The sequence below is a fragment of the Lathamus discolor genome, chromosome 2 (assembly GCF_037157495.1).
Source record: "Lathamus discolor isolate bLatDis1 chromosome 2, bLatDis1.hap1, whole genome shotgun sequence".
NCBI lineage: Eukaryota > Metazoa > Chordata > Aves > Psittaciformes > Psittacidae > Lathamus > Lathamus discolor.
In genome coordinates, this window is record NC_088885.1 from 134,378,397 (window position 1) to 134,396,232 (window position 17,836).

Sequence of the window (17,836 nt, forward strand, 5' to 3'; positions counted from 1 at the left end):
AAGAGCACACTTAACATCTTTTATATTATCTTCTGTTTCATATGTCCTTGTCTTCATAGACTTAACGTCTTCTCCAAGTCCAAGGATACTAACATTTACTGTTTTAGCATGTCCCATCGTGCTTCTAGTTACATTTTCAATTACTACTCATCTCTTAGCCGTTTACATTCTTCCTGCATCTCATTCTGATCAAGACAACGATGTATTATAATTTCAGATAATCCATTCTCTACACATTCATTTGTTAATTTTTTAGAATCGTAGAGTAGTTAGGGTTGGAAACAACCTTAAGATCATCTAGTTCCAACCCCCCTGCCATGGACAGGTTTTCCTAGTGTTGTAACCTATAGAGGAATAAATCACCTATAGATACACGTCTCCTCCTTGAGCAACTACATGTTACTGTATGTTGCTATTTGTTCTGAGACAAGAACTGAGGAAGAAGTCTTGTTTACAATCCCTTTGATCTTAAACACATACATGGAAGTTGTAACTCCCAAACACCAGCATTTGTTTCCTCTTAGAAAATAAACTGTAAACACAGCCACCTTTAAATGCCTGATATTCAATATTTTTACACAATTCACTCAGACAGCTTTTATCTGTCCTATCAGACTAGAAATAAGAATCAGCATTTCTGATTATTTCAGATATCTGCAGGCTCAGTATCTTTAAACTGAACTTGAGAATTAATTTGTTTTGTATTGCTTTCTAAACTAAATGGATACCCAATCATATACAAGTTATTTATACAAGGATACCATCAACCAAACTATTTTTCATAGCTCTCCCTTTACCGCATGTGTATCTTTCTCTACTCGTAATACACTTTTGAGTAAATAATGTTCCTATCTGTAAAGACAAATCTATAGGGATTTGTTATTTTATTTTTAATTGCAGGATTTGCTACCTCTTGCAACACTTTGTAGAACAGAATAAGAACAATTTTACTGAAACAAACTAGAGAGTAATAATTTTAGAAGAAGCATGAAAAGAGAATTAAATTAAAACCCTCTTTTTGTGTCTTAGAGATTTTTATTACTATTGTATTAGTAAATATGTTTAAGTTTCAAGTCACAACTTGGAATGTCCACCCTCAAACTATTACTTTAGTAAATGTGGCAATCATTTCTCATTGTTTTTACTTCTTATGCCAAGATTGTGTTTGGTTTTACTGGGTAGGGGTGGTTGAATTTTCCTGAAGCAAATTCCTTTCTATGGAGGGGGAGGAGGAGAAGGGAAAAAAAAAACAAATTTACAAATGAATTCTGTTCTCTCCATTTCTAACACTCATCTTTTATTTCCCTATTACCCCAGTATTTTCATGGAAGACAACAGCATGGAATCTAAACTATCACATATATATTGGTTCAGTGGCCATTAAAAGCATGAACTTCAGAAGACTGTTTTAAAGTATCTTTCCTTTAAAGATCAATGTACAGTGTGTCTGCCTTTTACGCTAATTTTAGATCTGCTTTTTTATCTAAAGAGTCATATGATAGTCACTGCAGTTTACTGCAAGACCATTAAAAACCAATCACCTCTTCAGATCTGTATACATTTTTCACAGTGTCATTCTATTTTAGTGATCTTGCAAAACAAAAGAACATTACCAGTTGATGCCCCGGTACAAAAAGAAATACTGCCTCTTTAACACTGTTAAACTATTACTACCCTTCTTCCAATTACCTTTGTTACCAAGCTGCTTTTGAGGGTTGCAGAATTTTTCTGTAGACATGAAGAGAACTGCCAATCCAATTTCTGCCTCTGGAATAGCCCTGAGATCCTTGCTGTTAATATACAAATAAAATAAAGACAGAAAAAAAAAAAACCCAAACCCAACTCTGCTTCTCAATACAGATTCAAAAATGAATAGGCAAATGGGAATAGATACGACAAAGTACAAGATGTTCCACTCTTCCTGTCAAAAACCAGCAGTCTACACTACAATTTTTCATGATACAGTAAGTCAGCATAATTATCCATCATTATACCCATGTCCTATACATATGAACTTCCAGCTGCTGCTGTAGTCATTGTCTAGTTTCAGTAATCTGGCCAATGTATCTTTCCCTACCTGATTTCTGAGCATCTAACCAAATGTGCTCTACCTCTGATTCAAAAATGTGTGTGAATGTGAAAGTGACTTGAAAGATATGATCACCTCTTAGAAGTTAATCAGGCACACACCCCCACCTCTTCTGTACTACAGCCATGAGAAGAGCTTGAGTACAGCTTTCTCTTAATCAGCAAGAATACACAAACCTATTTCCCCTGAATTTTAAGTACTGGGTTCTTGTTTTCTTTCATTGTTTTAATAAAATGGCCTGCCTTCTCTAACAAAACTTACCACCAGAACAAAAACTGATTTTCATTGAACAGAAGCTGCTCTTCAGAAACACTGTATGCAAATTAGACAGCAACAAACCACATGACCTCAAGGTGCCATTTCTTGCTTTCCATGAAATAAGCATGTATATTTAACTTTAGATAAGTTAATATAAGTTAATATAATTTATTTTAGATAGTAGAAGAAAACCCACTTGCTGTCTGTAATTTCAAAGCAGCTTCATTACAATTAATTTTTTACAGAACTGGATCCTCCAAAGAAGGAAAACCAAAACAAAACCAAAAACAAACACAAAAAACCTGCAAAAAGCTCATTAAATCCTAAAAAACCTGCCAAGTCCTTTGTTTCCTTCTTGAAGACATTTTAGTTACTATGCTAAATACTTAAAACAATGAAAAAAATGCCTGCTTTATGTATGCAAACACAACAACTAAATCTCTGCAGAAATTCTGAAGTACAGGAGAACAATGCTGCACCTTTGCAAGACAGTTAGAACAGAATCAGTCCAGTTTCTCATGGAGTCAGATCCTGGGATCTGAGAGTTTGTCAACATCACATCAACAACACAAACATCAGGAGAAACTAGTAAAGATGTTTCTTTTCTTCCTTCTGTCATCAACTTTGCTTCCCCACCTCCAAGAATAACTGCTGGACCCAGTTTCTTGTGCTAAAAAGGGAATGCAAATACAAAAATAAAACCTTGAAATGCAGTCAATTTAAAATTATCAGCATAATGAACTATCAGCATAATGCTTATCACTGATGCACTAATGCAGAAGTGATGTGTTCTGTTTCTCCCCCTGTATTTCATCTTGCTTAGGCCACTGTACTGCAAGAAGATAAATACATAGAAATCCTTCTTCCCTAATGAACCCAGAAACAGTGTAAATTCCCAGAGAACAGAATCAAGTCTGTGCTTAGCTACCCCTGTGACACTTTTTTGCAATGTAAAGCCCCATTACCTGCTTTGCAGTTAGAAATACAAAAGTTTTTCCACTGAATATTTTTTTCCTTTCCTGATGTTCAGACAAATCCAGTTTTTCAGTGCCAATGGAAGGCTCATCAACTGGAGGATAAAAACTGCAAGAATAGAAAATTAAAGTTACAAAATTCAGACTTACCTATCCGTACCGATTCATTGTCCTTTTTGTTTTAGACTAAAGCTCCGATGTTAAAATACTTGCTGTGTTAAAACTATTTATACAAATATTTTTCTTTCAAGAAAATGTTAAGAAGAAACACAGCCTCTAACTTCTCATTATCTAAACTAAGACCAAGACCTTCCCACTTTAGTAACTGAGAGGAAGACACTTTTAGGAACGTATTCAACCTATCCACTTTAAGTATCTGTTGTACACATATCCACATTTTCCACTAACAATACTAACAAATAAGACTGCAATCTCATTCTGCATTTATTCTAGCTAATACTGAAACTCCACACAAAATCAGTCATCTTGCTTGCTCTACTCTTCAAGCAGGAACAGCCACCCTCCTCCCCTTCTACTGGATCAAGAAATCCACCACAGTGGATGACAGCCTCCTAATATAACAGAAAATAAGTACACTTCTCTAGCTGGTGTGATAGAGAACTGAACTGGTTCACCCTGAAGACTCTCAATTGTTTTGTCTAATAGGAAGAAAAGTGACCATGATTTCTGCTGGGGAACTGATTAGGCAGAAGTGAAATTCTACCCTGAAACTCTCATTTTTGTCACAGCCTGTGATGGCAGCTACAGTTAACGATGGCATGCCCACATCATAAAACCTCTAGAGTTAAGACAAGCCTCTAACTGACAGTTTCAGGGTAGTAATTCACAGGGTTATTTGAGACATATATTCCCTACTACAGCAGTTCTGACAGAGCAAGATGAAGGTACACGATAAAAAAAGGGAAACTATAGGTCAATTTTAATCATACTGCACTAATATCCGTACCAATCAGCAGTTTATGTATGTATTCTGGCTGACCACAGAACTAATTATCTTTATTGTGACTGCTGATTTTACATAGAATCATAAACCATAGAATAGTTAGGGTTGGAAAGGACCTTAAGATCATCTAGTTCAAACGCCCCTGCCATGGGAAGGGACACCTCACACTAAACCATCCCACACAAGGCTTCATCCAACCTGGCCTTGAACACTGCCAGGGATGGAGCATTCACAGCCTCCCTGGGCAACCTATTCCAGTGCCTCACCACCCTTACAGTAAAGAATTTCTTCCTTATATCCAATCTAAACTTCCCCCGTTTAAGTTTGAACCCGTTACCCCTTGTCCTGTCACTACAGTCACTAATGAAGAATCCATCCCCAGCGTCCTTGTAGGCCCCCTTCAGATACTGGAGGGCTGTTATGAGGTCTCCACACAGCCTTCTCTTCTCCAGGCTGAACAGCCCCAACTTTCTCAGCCTATCTTCATACGGGAGATGCTCCAGTCCTCTGATCATCCTCATGGCCCTCCTCTGGGCTTGTTCCTTTTTATGTTGAGGACACCAGAACTGCACACAATACTCCAGGTGAGGTCTCACAAGAGCAGAGTAGAGGGGCAGGATCACCTCCTTCAACCTGCTGGTCACGCTCCTTTTGATGTGGTCCAGGACATAGTTGGCTTTCTGGGCTGCGAGTTCACACTGATGGCTCATGTTCATTTTCTCATCAACCAACAACACATCCTGTTCATAATACTATGGGGGGGGAGGAGGCGGAAGGGGGGGTAAGCTAAAACACAGTCCCAAAATCTGGTTTAACAGCACAATAAATTACATTTATACAGGTTTACATACATACACATACATAGCTTTCTTCTTTCCCAATTTATGCATAGATTAGTAGGTTCTAAGGAGAAAACATACTCCATGAAATGCTGAAATGATTAAATTTCTGAAAAAAATGCACCATTTGTTACATTTATAGAATCATAGAATAGTTAGGGTTGGAAAGGACCTCAAGATCATCTAGTTCTAACCCCCCTGCCATAGGCAGGGACACCTCAAACTAAACCATCCCACACAAGGCTTCATCCAACCTGGCCTTGAAAACTGCCAGGGATGGAGCACTCACAACCTCCCTGGGCAACCAATTCCAGTGTCTCACCACCCTAACAGGAAAGAATTTCCTTTGTTTGAAACATTCTTCAGACACTGAATAGTCACCTTATAGCTGAACACAAGAATAAATATGTAAATTTACTCCTGCATCCAAGTACATAATTCAATTATGATAGTCTAAAATGTACTAATTAGTTATCTTTGTTCGTGTTTTTCACAATCAATTCCTGAAGCTTTACATACATAATTGAAATAAACCAGCCTGAAACCATCAAGTTTTGAAAAATGCATATTTGATAAGTCTCAGTAAACTGTTCAAGTCTGTTTACAAAAATATTGTTGCACTGAAATAGATCTGATAAAGTCTACCAATCGTAAGAAACACGGTAACTCGGATTTTAGATACCAGGCCAGACTTCTGAGTCTTGCTGAGACAGTTACTAACCTAAGATAAATACAGGGAATAAAGTAATATTTAAAGACCAAAGGATGAATAAAAAAAGGGAGCAACAGCAGCTTCCATTAATTTGGAACTTGACTGTAGTTCCCCTATAAATACATTTCAAACCTGTTTTTTAATTTTAGCAGGAAATTTCAACTTTTCAAAGAAATGTTTGATTTTCCTTTGAAACTCTTATCTAATGCTGATATAAGCTCAAAAGCCAACATAATCTTTTTTCATTTAGGATTCTGAAGCGCTCCTTGTACTCTCTCCCCATAAGCTTTGAGCAGGAACACAGTTACTCAGAAAAGATCTTCTCCAGTCTTAAAGTAGATTTTGAGTCTTGGTGAGTTACAGGCTTAGTTACTTTCCCACTTTTTCAAAGCCTTGCACTATTTACACCGGTCTGCTGTAATAAAATACATAATTTCATACAGGGCCACACTTATGCGGCCATTAGAAAGTCTTCAGTTATTGTTCTTTGTTGCATAAGTTATCGAAGACTACCAGAGGACTGGGGTAATACACTTCACCATAAAAAGCCTCAAGTAAGAAGGCCCACACTGATATGACAACTGCAGGTTTGCAATTCTCTGAAGTCTGATTATTTTTGAGCTTTAAGATTATACTGCCCTCAGATTGTTGAGAGATCAAATCTACAGTAGTCATCAAGATTTAATTAACAGTGTCACCGTGCATTACCACATCAATACACCTTTCCCATTTCATATCCAAACTAGTACTGCCCCAAGTTGTTTTTTCAGTGTCTTGTGGGTATAGACGCACAGGTCAGCTCTAGCTACAATGCAAAATGTAGAGATTCCCTGTGAAAGTTGAAAGTATTTTTCAAAATAGAATGCAAAGAGCTGCTAAAACAATTTTCAGTATCTTCCCACCAGCTACATCTTAAAAGTATCACCTGTTTAAAACACTGCAATTATTTTAAATATAGATCTGTGTATAACACCAGCTGCCGCATTTAGTTTGATTCAGAACTCTCTCTTGGAAAGCTACATAATGCATATACTGCTAGAGTCACTAACATTTAGTCAACTCAATTCCTCTGAAGGTCTTAACAGCTAGCAAAAATATCTAAGAAAGGGAAACATATCCATCCAGTTCTATTTTATGGAGCCCTTTTCCATGTCACCCTGGTTCTTCAAACTATTCTAGCACAGGCTATCATCAAACCCACTAAAGAAAATAAACTGTTATGCCCTAACACATATTTATGCATGTATATCCATACATACCTAAACCCAACAGTGATTCTATGCTTCAACACTTATTTTCCCCAACTCAAATGTCTGGAGTCCAGCGTTCAACTGATTAAACAGCACACCCAGAAAAGTCATAGTATCCTAAAAGCATCTAAATGATATTCACAGAATTTTCTCCCTGTTAACTGACATTAAAAGTTCAACGTTATTTTCAAATGCCAAGTACTCTTACAATGCCCATTCATTACATATTTCATTTTGCATTATCTTCCAAAGCATGCAAAGAATAGAAGCGGTTAAAAAAACCCCAACACACAAAAAAAACAAACAAAAAAAAAAACCCACAACAACAAAAAAACACACCCCCCAAAAAAACCCCAAAACCCAAACCCAACAAAACAAACAGCTACCAATGCAGTTTGCCTTTTACAAATACACAATAGAAACTTCTCACCCACATAAATCATGTGCTCGTACAAAACAAACCAATCCAAAACACAACTGCCTCCCTTTTCAAGGTAAAAATAGTAGCAATACAGGATCAGATGAAATTCTTACACACCTTAACAGCATTATTTTACACTTTTCTACCCAGAGAAAATAGCCAAAAGGGAATATTCTGCAATACTTACTCCAAAGCAAGAATTCCAAGTTAATTTAACCATGGAAACAATTAGTATTTTATTCTCATATAGTGAAGACCAAGGCACATTAGTCTTACTTCACCTCTTAACAGACAACTAAAACCCCCGGCTATTCCAGGGAAGTCAATGGCCAGGCTAACTCTGTCTTAACCAAAGTTTACAGTAAACCGAGTAACCGTGTAGTGGAAAATTATGTCTACATAATGAAATAAGCTTGACATAATTTCTTTTATAAAAATATAATTTTCTTTATGTTACTGTATCACCAAGATATACCTTGTATCATTTAAACACTCAAGAGTTTAAATGCTGCTTCAAATATATCAACAAAACAAGTTCCTATTTAGAGCTAGTAACATCTGTAAGCATACAGTCAATTCCAAGAGCTTGTTCTATATACTCTGGGAATAAGAGCAAGAAAGTTGCCTGAATATTAAAATGTGTCATATTAAGCATTCTTCCACAAGTAAAGTCACTGTAAATCCCATATTCTGTCAAACATCATTAGATAAATGTGTAGTTACTTGATAATGTACATCATGTAAATTTAATCTGTGACACTGAAAACATGATACTTACCTTTTATGATTTGGCAGCTGTTGTCTGGACTGAATAGCTTTGATTAATTCAACAAAAAACTCTGGTTTTATAATTGGCCGACCACAAATCAGAGCACATATAGTCTGAAAAGCCAGAAAACATATCATTACTCTATGTAAAAAGTTCAGCTAGAATACGGTTCAACTGACATTAGGTTTTTAAGATCTTGGATGTGGAAAACGTCACACAAACAGATAGAACAATACCGATTTTTGCTACTGAAAACCAAGATGGTTTAGTTTCTAACAGCGTAGCTTTTAATTGCTGTCTTGACCAAAGTTATGAAAATGTAGAAGGCAACTGATGAAAATCAGTAAAGGTCTTCAAAATTTGCTTGTTTGATTTTCTTCCCCTCCAACTTTTCATCAACATACTCCTCTTTCTAAATGTCGAAGAGTTGATTTTGCAGCTTTGTAGGGGTAAATCTTGAACAGGTCTAGAATTTAATTTGCATCTGTGGGAACATGGCAAAGCAATGCCATCAATATGTAAAAGCTCAACATACCTTAACAGTAACTTTTACTGATACCATTACAAGGTGAGTACAGTCTTTCGTCCATTCATTCACAACAAGGCCCCCAAGCTGCTGGATGGCTTGATTTAAAGCATTTTTCTGAGCTACATCTAAACATGAGGAGCAGACAACCAAAGGTTCATATTCTACTCTGCAAAAAACAAGAGAAAATTGCTGTAGTTATTTCAGCCAATCATGATGAACAAAGCTGATTTAACTACTATGTTGTGTCTCAGGGAAATCTGAAGGGGGAAAAGAAGACCCAAAAAAGACAAAAAAACACAAGCCACAGCCCTTTCCCCCCTCCCCACATACTCTTACTTAGACCAAAGACAGTTTTAAAATTTCTCAATAAAACTAAATACTGATTCTTATTCAGAAAACATAACAATTTGACTGAAATATTTCTAAAGACTTCCGAACCTTTCACAGACATCACATAAGATTACCACTTCAACAATACTGCAAGGTCAGGGAATATCAGAAGAAATTGAGCGTGTGCTTCCAAAGGCTCAAGTCCACAAATAGATTAGCATTTAAAAAAATAAATCTAAGTGTTGTAGAAGTTCAAGTTCAAAAACTTAAAAACAATTTATTGTAATAAAAGGAGGGAAATTTCTATCAAATAATGCCAGCAGCAGTGAAACAAATGAGTCAAATTTCAAGGAACAAAGACAATTTCTGATTGCTTTAATGCTGATTTTACTGATCATTAGATTTTGTTCCATTTACCTGCCATTTCAAGGACTGCTTCATAGATTTAAACAGACAGCACTGGCTACCATGTTAAATTTGAGAAGTTAACAAGCTGGATTCACTAACGAGAATGCAGGCATACATCACAGCAACAAACACTCAATGGCTAGTGCTGCACAAAGCACCCTACAGCTATGTCAGTTCTTTTCTCATTATGTTATCAGCAGCTAACAAGGGCTCCGACAAGCTGTCTCCTTACGCTAAACTTTCATCTCTTCTTTAGATTTGTTTATATTATAGGATTTTGTTCTTTACCTAAAATAGCCTGAAAACACTCACTGTATGTGATATATCATCTTCTAAATTACCAGTGCTTTACTATGAACAATTTAACATCTTAGTGTCAAAATAAATTATATTATAAAAATACCTAATAGAAAACTGTTGCAAAAGGAGGTGTGGAACACAGGCAAAATATTACTCATCTCCTTTGCTTTCTAAATTCATCACTGTTGCACCACTTGCCGAGTTGTACGATGTGTTAAATACTCTTTTCAAAAACTGCAACTTTTTATTTGATATTTTAGAATCAAGGAACCTACCTAAACTTGCTCTCAAGGACTCCAAAGTTGATTCTGTCACCAGACTGCAAAGACACTGAAGGGCCACTGAGTTTTGATCCATTAACAAAGGTACCATACTTAGATGTATCTGTTACTGTTAATATAGGGACCGAGAGAGACTGGCTCTGAAAATAAAAACACAAATAAGCCGTTACAGTTTATCAGAATGAGACAGTTTTATCATAAAGAGGTTATTATCATTATGGATCAAAGCAGTAGGTGAGTAACAAAAAGCCTACAAAATACCATCCTAAAGAAAGACTCTGGACAATAAGGCTGGCTACCTCATTACACATCTCCTTGGTTTCACCGTGAAGGAATGAGAGAAAATATATCCATTTTTAGCTTCACAACTTCTGTGCTTCTCACACTGAGTTTTTCTGTAAGCTCTGCAAGCCAATCATTTGCCAGGCCAAAGCCTATGCTACTGCAGTTTAGCAAGGCTCTGAGATTTATTATTGATGATTTTACCTACCATTCAGCCCTGGCATAGGTGCCCAAGTCACCTTTCCTGCCTCGCATCCTTGAGTACTGCTAGTCTTCCACAAGCTGCAAGAGATGCTGACACCAGCATAGCTCAAGAAGAGGTAAGACACTGTCATATTTCCCAAATGATTCAACAAGTACTATTAGCTTGTTTTTATGGAAATTTTGACACATAGTTATACATTATTTGGAATATTAAAATGACAAATTTTGTGTATTTAACTTCAAATTCTATGTACGGTTACATAAATGAAATTCCTGCTGACTGGCTCCAAAATGTCCATAAACATTGCAGCACACAGAATCACAGAATCATAGAATAGTTAGGGTTGGAAAGGACCCCAAGATCATCTAGTTCCAACCCCCCTGCCATGGGCAGGGACACCTCACACTAAACCATCTCACCCAAGGCTTCATCCAGCCTGGCCTTGAACACTGCCAGGGATGGAGCATTCACAACTTCCTTGGGCAGCCCATTCCAGTGCCTCACCACCCTTACAGTAAAGAACTTCCTCCTTATATCCAATCTAAACTTCCCATGTTTAGGTTTGAACCCGGTACCCCTTGTCCTATCACTACAGTCCCTAATGAGGAGTCCCTCCCCAGCATCCCTTCAGATATTGGAGGGCTGCTACGAGGTCTTCACACAGCCTTTTCTTCTCCGTAATAGTAAATCACTAAATGCCCTTTGGATGTTTTTTTCAGTCCCCTAATCAAATACAGAATGGAATGACGGAAGAACTAAGCCTGCAGTAAGGTAACTGAAGCACTTTTCAGAACCAAGACCTAAAACCTAACTATATAATGAATTTAATAGCACACTTTTCCTGCTATGATTATTTTAATACAAATTCCTACTGAATCTTCATTCTGGAATAAAAGGGAGCTTGAATCAGTAAAATTATGCCACTAAATTTCTCAACATAGGCAAGCAACCCTGAGGACAAGAAAAAACAAACCCAAAAGACAGATGATCAGTGGTTCTACTCCAAGCATAAAACACCAGTGAGATTGTAATGAGAGTATGTGTGGCCACAGCAGACTGAATTATCCACACAGCATACTAATAGTGCAGTAAAATGCTGGCTACTTACAGTGCTTGTTCCAGGATGTCTTACTGACAGAACCGCATGACTTCGACTGATGGACATATCATGCTGAATTAAAATTGCACAGTTTTTGCGTCCAACAACATATTCCGTACCACTCAAAAGCCGATACGGCTCTCCTAAAAATAAGCAGGAGACAGAAAAAAATATTAATGTAGAAAAAAAACCCAAAATACCCTAAGTACTTAGTAAACATTCAAAAGTTTATGTATGTTGCATATATGTTGTATATGTGAAACCCAACTTTGTCATGCATCATTTATTAGGCTGACTTAAATTACTCATTTAGTTTGTAGACAAAAATCGCTTTTCTTCCCCTCTCTCTTGCTTTGTCCATTATAAAAATTTACATTTTATAATAAACAAAGCAGTTAAAGCACAAATTTAAGAACAACATATTTTTATTAATACTCTGCTGCTTAACTTGAAGATTATGTATTACATATAGAAGTGCTACATAGAGAAGAAAAAAAAAGATTACTATGTAAGACAGCTTTTCCAAAACACAAGTTCTAAGGGTACATAATTTTTTGAGGGTACATAATTTATTTACATAGCATATTAAGAGGTTCAGAGGAAAATGTCCTCTTAATGAATGTAAAAAGATCTGCAATGTAAATCAAACTGACACTTAATAAGTTGAGTCTCTGACCTATGCTTTAGCTCATTCTTGGTATCCATTATCTAGACCACATGGTGGCTTTCAGTGACAACATCCAAAAGGCGTGTGTTACCTACTCGTCAAAATCAGAAACATTTACTGATGAAAATTAATTAATAACTACAGATTAAGTTCTACTTAACAACCTTGAGCAAGTAACTTTCCAAATGTGAACTGCACAGAAATTATTGTCCTGAACATAACAACAATCCCACTATTTTGGCTCTTCCTCAAGAGTTTTCCAGGCAGTAAGAGATAACGCAGTTCATTTCAATGTGGTTAGGTACTACTCCACTAGGAGTTAAACCAAACATCCAAAATTCACTTCCAATGAAACAGGAAATAAACAGCAGATGAAGCTGTGATAGGACTACTTCTTATACAGACAAGAAAACATTTAAGTCAAGAAGAAAACTGTATACTATATGATACCTATTATCAAAGTTATCAATGTATCAAAGTTCCCATGGATAAGGGAACAGATGAAAGAAGGTACAGTGGTAATTCAGTTTCAGAACTCTGCATCCAAGAAACAACATGATGTCTTAAGTTCAGTGCTTGGTCCTTGAAGCATCAACATATTTAGACGACTTCTCTGAAAGGGAAGTTGTCAACCTCAGAGACTCCCGAGGTTGACTTCTGCCTCAGAGATCAACTCCTCAGGTATTTTAAAGCAGCGCTCTGTGACCTGCTACACTGGCTGCAACAACACCTGAAGACAGCCTGCACGGACTGGCAGCCCAAAAAACCCTGATAAATTTAACGTGAGCTGCCCTCCGCAGCGCCCAAGGGAATATCGGAGGCTCAGCCCTGGACGAGCGCCCGGAGCAGACGGCTTCTGCCACCGCCGGCCCACACCGGGCCAACACAGCTCTGCCTGAGGAGCACGAACAAGCAAGCCCGACTGCAGACCACCGTGGAAGCCGAACCACCGGCTCCCGGCGCCGGCACTACCGAAAGGCAGCTTCCGGCCTGACGGGCCGCAGCGGGATCAGAACCTGAGGCCGGGAGGCGCCCTCATGCCGAGGACCGGCACATGCACACGGCCCAGCCCGCCGCGCTCTGCCGTTCCCTCACCTGTTCCTGCGGCGGGCACCAGCTTCCACATCCCGGACAGCGGGCCCGGGAAGCCGCAGCGCACCGGGGGAAGCTCCGCTCAGTATCCCCGGCGCGCCGCGGCGACGCAGCCCTAGGAAGAGAAACGCCCTCCCTCGCTACCGCAGGGACCACTGCGACCCGCCCACGTCCCGTCCCGTGAGGGAGGCTGCGGCCGCGCAGCAGGAACGAAAGGGTGGAAGGGAAAGGAAAGAACACCGTCTGCTGGGGGCGGGAGGCCTCACAGCGCATGCGCGGTGATGGTGCGGGGGTGCGGCCGGTCGGTGGTTCCTCACTTGCGTCCTCCTGGTGTCCGTTGTTCTCGGCGCACGACCCCGTTCAGGCCCGCAGGAGCCGGCGGTCCCCCGGCAGATGACAGATTCGGTCGGCACCGACAGCCCCGGGCTAAACTGAGGCTGGGCTCCTGGGCCCTGGGGGCTAGGTGCTAGTTGGAATCCGGGTGAGGGTATGCAAGGGCCGGTAAGGTCTTGAGGAGGCCACCACCTTGGCAAGTGTGTCCCACTGACCTACCCTTCATGGTGCCATACATCCCTAACAAAATGCAACAGGAAATACGATAGAGACTCTTTGTGGAAATAAACTTTTGGATAAAAGAAATAAATTATCTAAAATTTTAAATAAAAATAAAATGAAACACCTGGAAGTTTGAAGGCCACTTGGCAAGCTACCAAAGAGTTGGTAAAAAAAAAAGTTACCAAAGACTACTCTGGTAACACTGAATTTTCTGGAAAGGCACAGGAGAGGACAAGTACAGAGAAGCCATTCCTGGATGACTCCAGTCCCATTGAGGTATGGCTCCAAGCACCCATTTCTCTTCTTGCTATGCAGCTCACAGCAGCAGGGTGTCAAAGCTCTGATGTTCATGATGTTCATCACACCAGCCAGCAAGTGGAGAGCAGTTTTCTTCCTACTGGGCAATGGTCTTGTTTCTCAAGTGATCAATCTTGGTAGACTGGTTGGCCTTTTATCTTTGCAAAACAGGGAAAGCTTTTGGGGGTATGTTCACAGTTAGTTAAAATGTTTTAGCATAAGGAAACCCATGCAGTTAAAATAGGGGGACTCGGGATAACATTTTTCTAATAGGAAAAGATTAAAACATGCAGAAATGTAAATAAAATCTGTCAGTCAAAAACTTTGCTTCTGGAGAATCATAATCCGTTAAATCTTCATGTGTTACAACTGTGGGTATCCTTTGTCCGTAAATGTTCATTTTGATACCTTTTTATATTTTCATTCCTGTGCTGCTTTGTAGATGAATGGCTGCTGTCTCCCTAATCTATTTTCTTGTGAGTTTTCTTCATCTTTGCTTGTTTTTTTAGTCCCTCATAATTTTGCAGTTTCTGTCAGTTTTGTGTTAAGGTGACCAGAAATACAGAGCTAAACTCCTAAATGAAACTATTTCTCAGCTTTATATAGCAGTCCCTACATATTCTCTGTACTGTTGTCATTATTCCATGTCTTATTTATCATATTAGCTTCTGTCATCACAACCTCGTATGACAAATCATCATAAGAAACAGTATGAATCCTGTAAACCCCATTATAGTGTTCATACTTCCAATTTCAATGCATTTATCCAATTTTATTTTATAGTCTGCTACCATGTTTTCCTACTCATTTACCTTCTTGCAGTATCTCTGATCCTGATTGAACTGTCTTCTAGTATCTGTTTATTTTGTTCCTTTTGTTCCTTTTTTTTTAGTTCATAAATAACTGATTCATGTGAGTCCAAACCTCAGAGACTATCAGAGCAGAAAGAGGCATTTCAGATATTTATATGGACTGCAGACTTAACTTGCATGTAACTGGTGAAATAATACCACAGTTGACTAACACCGAGAAACCATATCTAAACACAATATTGAGCTTTAAACTTTTATTGAGCTGACCTATCATTAAACTTTTCCCCTTAACAGAAATACAGGTCTGCATTATTTCCATGTTGATATTTTATCCCTCATCTAAAATTTTGTTTTCTTTTGGTATTTTTTCTTTTAGTAGCCTTTTGTGTCAAAAGCCTCTTTGACTATCTTTAAACATCAGGTGCTGTGAATTTCTTCCGACAAGGTAGTTTGAGTGTCAGGAACAGCACTGGCATGCAAGTTTACAAGGAGGACTCAAGTTTCTGCTGAGCTCTACGTTATGCCACTAGGCCAGACCCTTGAAAGTCTAAGTCATGCCTCCCAATTCTTATATACTCATCCTTAGGCATTTCTGTAAGAGATTACTGAGACATAATTTATCTTTAGAAGACTAGTGCTAGTTAAGACACTTTCAGATCATGCTTTTTTAGGTTTTACAATTTTTAATTATCTTTTCCCCACATATGTCAGATTTACAGTCCTATCATTTCTCATTTCTCTAAAAGATTTTTTTAAAAAATCCTGTATTTTCTGCACTTTAAACCTCCTGACATACTTTAAGAGATTGGATGCTTTCATATTTCACTTAAGCTATTCTTAAACTCTTCCTGAACTTGTAGATAAGCATCACCCAAACTGAAGGAGGATTTTATAAAGTGGAGAAATAACCTATTAGGCAAAGTTATTTTCATTGCAAAATGCAGATAGTCTGCCTTCAGTTGCATTTCTCGATTATGAGGCATGAAAGTGTTATTTCAGTTCTTTTTCTAATTAATCTGCTTCCTAGTCTTGGAGATGACTTTCTCTTATTACCAGAAAATAACAGGTCTGGTATATGAATTGCATCTCATTGATGAAAGCTGCTGAAAACATTTTGTGAAATTTTGTTTGGTCATATTTTCTCGATCACTTTTACCATGACAATATGATTCTTTCAGAGGTAGCTGTTTGGCACATTTGCATCTTCCAATGTGTAAAAGGTTTGCTGTTGTAGCTGGTTTCCTCTTAGCTTAATTTCAGTGAAACTTTATAAATTCTGTAGTAACTGTTAATTTTAAAACATCTCAAACTATATTCACTCCCTTTCTCCAACTTTATTTTTGTTTGGGGATTATCTATCTCTTGAGACTCAGTGTGTTTTGAGATAAGTGATTTTAATGAAATGTTACTACCTAAAACTTACAGTGACTCTTTTAACACCTGCCAGATGTTTGCCATACAGCTTCAATGATAGTATGGCAAGTACTGCTTAATGGTGTGGCTCTATTTCTTCAGTGGCGGCTAGACGGCATGCAGGACTAATAATGATATTACGTACTGTAGAACTTACTGTACCATCAGATATCAACATTTTTTTTCTCTGTATGTTGAACATTGAGCTGCTTGACCCTTTTTATACAGATCACTGATGACTAAGTGTAGGATTTTAATTCTGATGCCTCTTAACTCCCGTAGCAGTCAGTGTCTATTCAGTTTGGCTGGAATCCCTTATTTAAAAGTTGGTAATATAGACCCACTGACAGGTTTGTTGTCCTTCAGGCCAAGTTTTACAAGTGCATAGTTTCATCAGTGTCGTCTTTTCTCAAAACCTCCAGCTTTACTGAATCCACAGGTTCCTACAGCTACTGTACTACTCCAGCACTTCCTTGCCCTGCCTTACTGCCAGATAAAATGCTGCAGGCTTCTCTGCTTTGTTACCCAGGCTGTGCAAAACGCTGGATATCAGTTAACTGTTACCTTTCTGAGTAGTTAGTCTATGTGGCATCACAGATAATTATTTTGTTAACTCAAAGTAATTCCTTTTAGATTAGCACAGTTTAATGTTAACTGGTCAGGCCTTTTCTGAACACTACTGACAGTGCTAAATTTGAAATGAGGAATCTTTTGTCATTCTGGTAAACCTTGTTTTACAGAAGTCAACAAGGTGTTGGTGTGTGCAGCCTCCATGCTGCTTCTGTCAGGGAGTCACCTGTAAATGCAGTCAGCACAGTCGCACTCCAAATCACAGACTGGTTTGAGTTGGAAAGGACCTTAAGATCATCCAGTTACAACCCCCCTGCCGCGGGCAGGCACACCTCACGCTAAACCAGGTTGCTCTAAGCCCCATGCAACCTGGTCTTTGAACACTGCCCGGGATGAGGAATCCACAACTTCTCTGAGCAACCTGTGCCAGTGCCTCAGCACCTTCACAGTAAAGAACTTCCCAATATCTAATCTGCATCTACTTTCTTCCAGGCCGTGTTACCTAGCCCGTTTGAAATCCCAATTAGTAGGTTGCTGTGCCGCTGCTTTTCTCGTGTTTCTTAAATAAATGACCCCTTTCCCCCACAAAACACATGCCAAGAACTGGCAGAACCCCTTGAGAGGGGCTGTACTACACGTCTGGAGAGCATATCAATTCCTGGGGTTAGGTCCCACATGACAAATAACAAGTTACTTAGTCCTCCAAACAGCGGATAATTC

General features: G+C 38.6%; 1 protein-coding gene across 6 annotated transcripts in view; it reads right to left on the reverse strand.

Annotated features, from left to right (window-relative positions):
* Window positions 1-17,836, reverse strand: part of NBN (nibrin) — a 29,724-nt gene that overhangs the window by 11,311 nt on the left and 577 nt on the right. For 3 of the 6 annotated variants that reach the window (XM_065668550.1, XM_065668555.1, XM_065668549.1), the window contains exons 2-8: window positions 11,720-11,853; window positions 10,119-10,264; window positions 8,812-8,971; window positions 8,286-8,389; window positions 3,313-3,430; window positions 2,827-3,017; window positions 1,690-1,790 (exon numbers count right to left, since the gene is read on the reverse strand). In XM_065668550.1, the coding sequence (XP_065524622.1) occupies window positions 1,690-1,790; window positions 2,827-3,017; window positions 3,313-3,430; window positions 8,286-8,389; window positions 8,812-8,971; window positions 10,119-10,264; window positions 11,720-11,853 (954 nt within the window). Of the gene's footprint in view, window positions 1-1,689; window positions 1,791-2,826; window positions 3,018-3,312; window positions 3,431-8,285; window positions 8,390-8,811; window positions 8,972-10,118; window positions 10,265-11,719; window positions 11,854-13,472; window positions 13,712-17,836 lie in introns of those variants that run through there. The other 3 variants (XM_065668554.1, XM_065668551.1, XM_065668552.1) reach the window with 2 other exon arrangements.